This window comes from Lolium perenne, chromosome 4 (genome assembly GCF_019359855.2).
Source record: "Lolium perenne isolate Kyuss_39 chromosome 4, Kyuss_2.0, whole genome shotgun sequence".
Taxonomy (NCBI): Eukaryota; Viridiplantae; Streptophyta; class Magnoliopsida; order Poales; family Poaceae; genus Lolium; species Lolium perenne.
Genome location: NC_067247.2, coordinates 34,536,146 through 34,539,939, shown reverse-complemented (window position 1 = coordinate 34,539,939; position 3,794 = coordinate 34,536,146). Strand labels below are relative to the sequence as shown.

Below are 3,794 nucleotides of genomic sequence, written 5' to 3'. Positions count from 1 at the left end.
CAACACCCACGCCTCCGCCACCGTGAGGCTGCCGCGGCCAAAGCCGTTCGCCGCGACGTTCTTACAGGAGAACGACATTGGGAGCGGCGAGGGAGGAGGAGATTGGGAGTGGCGAGAGATTGGAGCCGCGAGATTGGAATGGGGAAGGAAGGAGGGGGTGCTCTTATTGTACATCGGCGGCAGGCGTAGCGGCAGCGGGGCGTTGGCCGCAATAAACGCCGGCGCGGATTGCCACATGGCCATGCACGACGAGACATGTCCCTGCGACGCCTGGGAAAGCTGGGCCCATTAACGTCGCTTGACCAAAGGTAGGCGACGGGGTTTTAGACTTCCGTGTCGCTGACGGGTCGGTCTCGCGTTGCCTCGTCTCGCCTTTCGTTGTGTCCGGTGTGCCCGGAGCGTCCCCTGTGGAGCGGAGACAGGCTCGAAACGCGGGACACCGTATTGTACCGCGTTGGACGGAAAGGGTCTTTGGGACGCACGATTGGGTTGAAAATTTATCGGGCGCACCTTTAGAAACTGCTTTGGGGGATAGATGCTCTTATGTTTTCTTCGTTTGCGTTAGTGTCTTCTTCGTAGAGGCAACGAGGCGACAATTCAATACCATGATGACTTGCAAGAGGTTTATCCCTATTCAGATTAATCGATTCTTGTTTATTAGTGGAGCATTTGTTGCAACTTTTAAAAACCTTTGTTAGTTAATTATTTTTTAGATTTAAAAGTGTCTAGACTTTATTGATATGAGAATATCCGGAAATAGCTAGGGAAACATGGGTTTAGGTGCACCTGGTTTTTAAAAATTGAAGAAAAATGTTATTTAAAAGTTTCTTAAAAATTTGATTTTTTGCGTGTACATATTTATGTTAATACTTTTTCGTGTAAATTTCTGAAGGAAAATTACGATTGTATATGGGCTACATGAAAATGACAAAATGTGTAAATGATACTCAATGATTGGATTTCTACCATTAAAAGAAATACAAACTATTATTTTCTCTTTTTGTGTGTAGGCCACATATGGTTGTATTTTGCCTGCAGAATTTACCAGGTAATTGTCTAGGTAATATATGCATGCCTGAATTATTTTAGTTTTTCTGAGGCTTTGAAACAGATCTTTTTGATATTTTTAAAAGAAGAGGTGAGGAGAATATCTGGATTTTCAGATAAAACTCGAGATAGCATCACAGTGTCCATGCCAATCTTGTGCTCGCTTGTGCAGTCGTACTACTCCGCAAGTGACAAACCGAGACGTGCAGTCGTGCACGTTCCATGATTTTCTAGCCTATTGTTAAACCGTTTTCCTCCAAAAAAATCGTTGACGATCTGATACGATATGATGATGATCCACACACACAATCCGATCTGACGCCCATCCACATCCAGCCAAGAACACTTGGAAAGCTCTGCACCGCGTGCACAATGTTTTCAATTTTTTTTATTTGAAACTATGTTTTTCTATTTCCTCCCGACACAAGCCGACAGCGTCCAGCGCAACACACTCCCCTATGCCACCCACCCTCACAGTCATCCTCATCCTCCAACAACATCGCGAGAGCACGATGCCTTCTGTAGCTAAGCACTTTGATCAGTACTTATTAATCTGCAGCTCGGAGACTGGAGCTGCTGTTGATCCGTCAGACCATCCGTCCATGGCACCGGAGCTGAAGGCGCCGCTGCTCGAGGGCTGGGGCGGGGGCGCGACGCCCGCGCAGACTCTGGGGAACATCGTCGTGTCCATCGTCGGCACCGGGGTGCTCGGCCTGCCCTACGCCTTCCGCACCGCGGGGTGGCTCGCCGGGGCCCTCGGCGTCGCCGGTGCTGGCGCTGCCACTTTCTACTGCATGCTCCTCCTTGTCAGTACACACACGCTCCATGCCCCCTTCCATGTTCAATCTCCACTGCTTCGATTTCAAAAGATTCAATCAGCTTCACTGATCCTATACTGTGATAATTCAGCTCAACCTAAGTCTAATCAATCAAACGCAGCTGAATTTACTTGTTATTCGTTCTGAAGCTGGATTGCAGAGACAAGCTGCGGGAGCAAGAAGAGACAGAGGAGGAGGAGGGCCACGAAACAGGGCACCGCCCTGCCGGCGGCAACTACACCTACGGCGACCTGGGCGAGCGGTGCTTCGGCCCCACCGGCAGGTACTTCACGGAGGCGATCATCATCCTCTGCCAGACGGGCGGCACCGTGGCCTACCTCGTCTTCATCGGCCAGAACATCAGCTCCGTGCTCCCCTCCCTCGCGCCGGCCACCGTGGTCCTCGCGATCCTGCTGCCGGCGCAGGTCGCGCTCTCCTTCGTCCGCTCCCTCTCCGCGCTCGCGCCCTTCAGCATCGTCGCCGACGCGTGCACCGTGCTCGCCGTGGCCGCCGTGGTCAAGGAGGACGTCCTGCTCCTGGTCGAGCGCGGGGGCCAGCCGTTCGGCGGCCGGAGCGCGTTCGCGGGGCTCTGGGGCGTACCCTTCGCGTGCGGCGTCGCCGTGTTCTGCTTCGAGGGGTTCTGCCTCACGCTGGCGCTGGAGGCGTCCATGGCGGACAGGTGGAAGTTCAGGTCCGTGCTCCTCCAGGCCATCGCCGGCGTCACCGTCGTCTACGTCGGCTTCGGCGTCTGCGGCTACCTCGCCTACGGCGACGCCACCAGGGACATCGTCACGCTCAACCTCCCGAGCAACTGGTCCACCGCCGCCGTCAAGGTCGTGCTGTGCGTCGCGCTGGCGCTCACGTTCGCGGTGATGATGCACCCGATCCACGAGATCGTCGAGGCGCGGCTGTTCGGGCCGGACGGGTGGGTGCGGAAGCGGTTCCGCAGCGAGGGCGTCGTCCAGCGGGCGGCGCTCCACCTGAGCCGCGTGGCGGTCGTGGCGGCGCTGGCCGCGATAGCGTGCTTCGTGCCGGCGTTCGGGGAGTTCGCCGCTTTTGTTGGAAGCACGGTCTGCGCGCTGCTGTCCTTCGTGCTGCCGGCGCTGTTCCACCTCCGCGTCGTCGGTCCGACGGCAGGCCCGTGGGTGCGTGCCGTGGATTACTTCTTCTTGCTCTCCGGGCTGGTGTTCGCCGCGCATGGCATGTACACGGTCTTGTCACCACAATGACACCTACTCATAAACATCAATTTCTTATTTTCTTACACACACAAAAACAGCGCGATACAACACAGAAGCTCATGACTTCATGTTCTTGCTAAAAAGAAGTGATTACGACACCTTTTGTTTTCAAGAGCACGTCCTAGGTAGGTTTGGAATTCGAGCCAAGCCAAGCTCGGTCAACTAGCGTGTCAGCTCGACTTAACTCGTTTAACAACCAGATTAATATAGATTTAAAACATGGCTTGACTCACAAAGCTCGCAAGTTGCTCTTGAGTAGCTCGTTAAACACTATCAAGAACATATATGACGTATTTTTTCTGATTATTTTGGGTATAAATGATACACACCAATCATTAGAAATATGGTAGCAAATTATATCACATGAATACTATTGGTGGGTCATTAGACAAGGCATAAACCATATTAACAAAAAATATTACAACATAAGTCAACAAACAACAAATATACTTGAGTTATCACATAAACCAAGTGAGTTTGGGCTGGATGGACTTGGCTACTTGGGCTGGATTTGACTAGATTGTACCGGCTAATGTTGATTTCTAACGACCTAAACGGCTACTAGCGAGCTAGGTAAACTCAGCTCATTTAGTTTGAATTCGTTTAATGATAAAAGTTAGAACTCGGCATGACTCATTAAATATCGAGTTCGAGTCAAAGCTAGTCGAGTCACGAGTTACTCGTTTTG

At 52.0% G+C, this 3,794-nt stretch overlaps 1 protein-coding gene across 1 annotated transcript; it reads left to right on the top strand.

The window, feature by feature from the left end:
• The first annotated feature begins 1,471 nt into the window (after window positions 1–1,471).
• LOC127319637 (amino acid transporter ANT1) lies at window positions 1,472–3,121 on the top strand. The gene is made up of 2 exons (XM_051349607.2): window positions 1,472–1,853; window positions 2,015–3,121. The coding sequence occupies exons 1-2, from the start codon at window positions 1,506–1,508 to the stop codon at window positions 3,092–3,094; spliced, it is 1,428 nt and encodes a 475-aa protein (XP_051205567.1). The 5' UTR covers window positions 1,472–1,505; the 3' UTR covers window positions 3,095–3,121.
• Window positions 3,122–3,794: the final 673 nt, after the last annotated feature.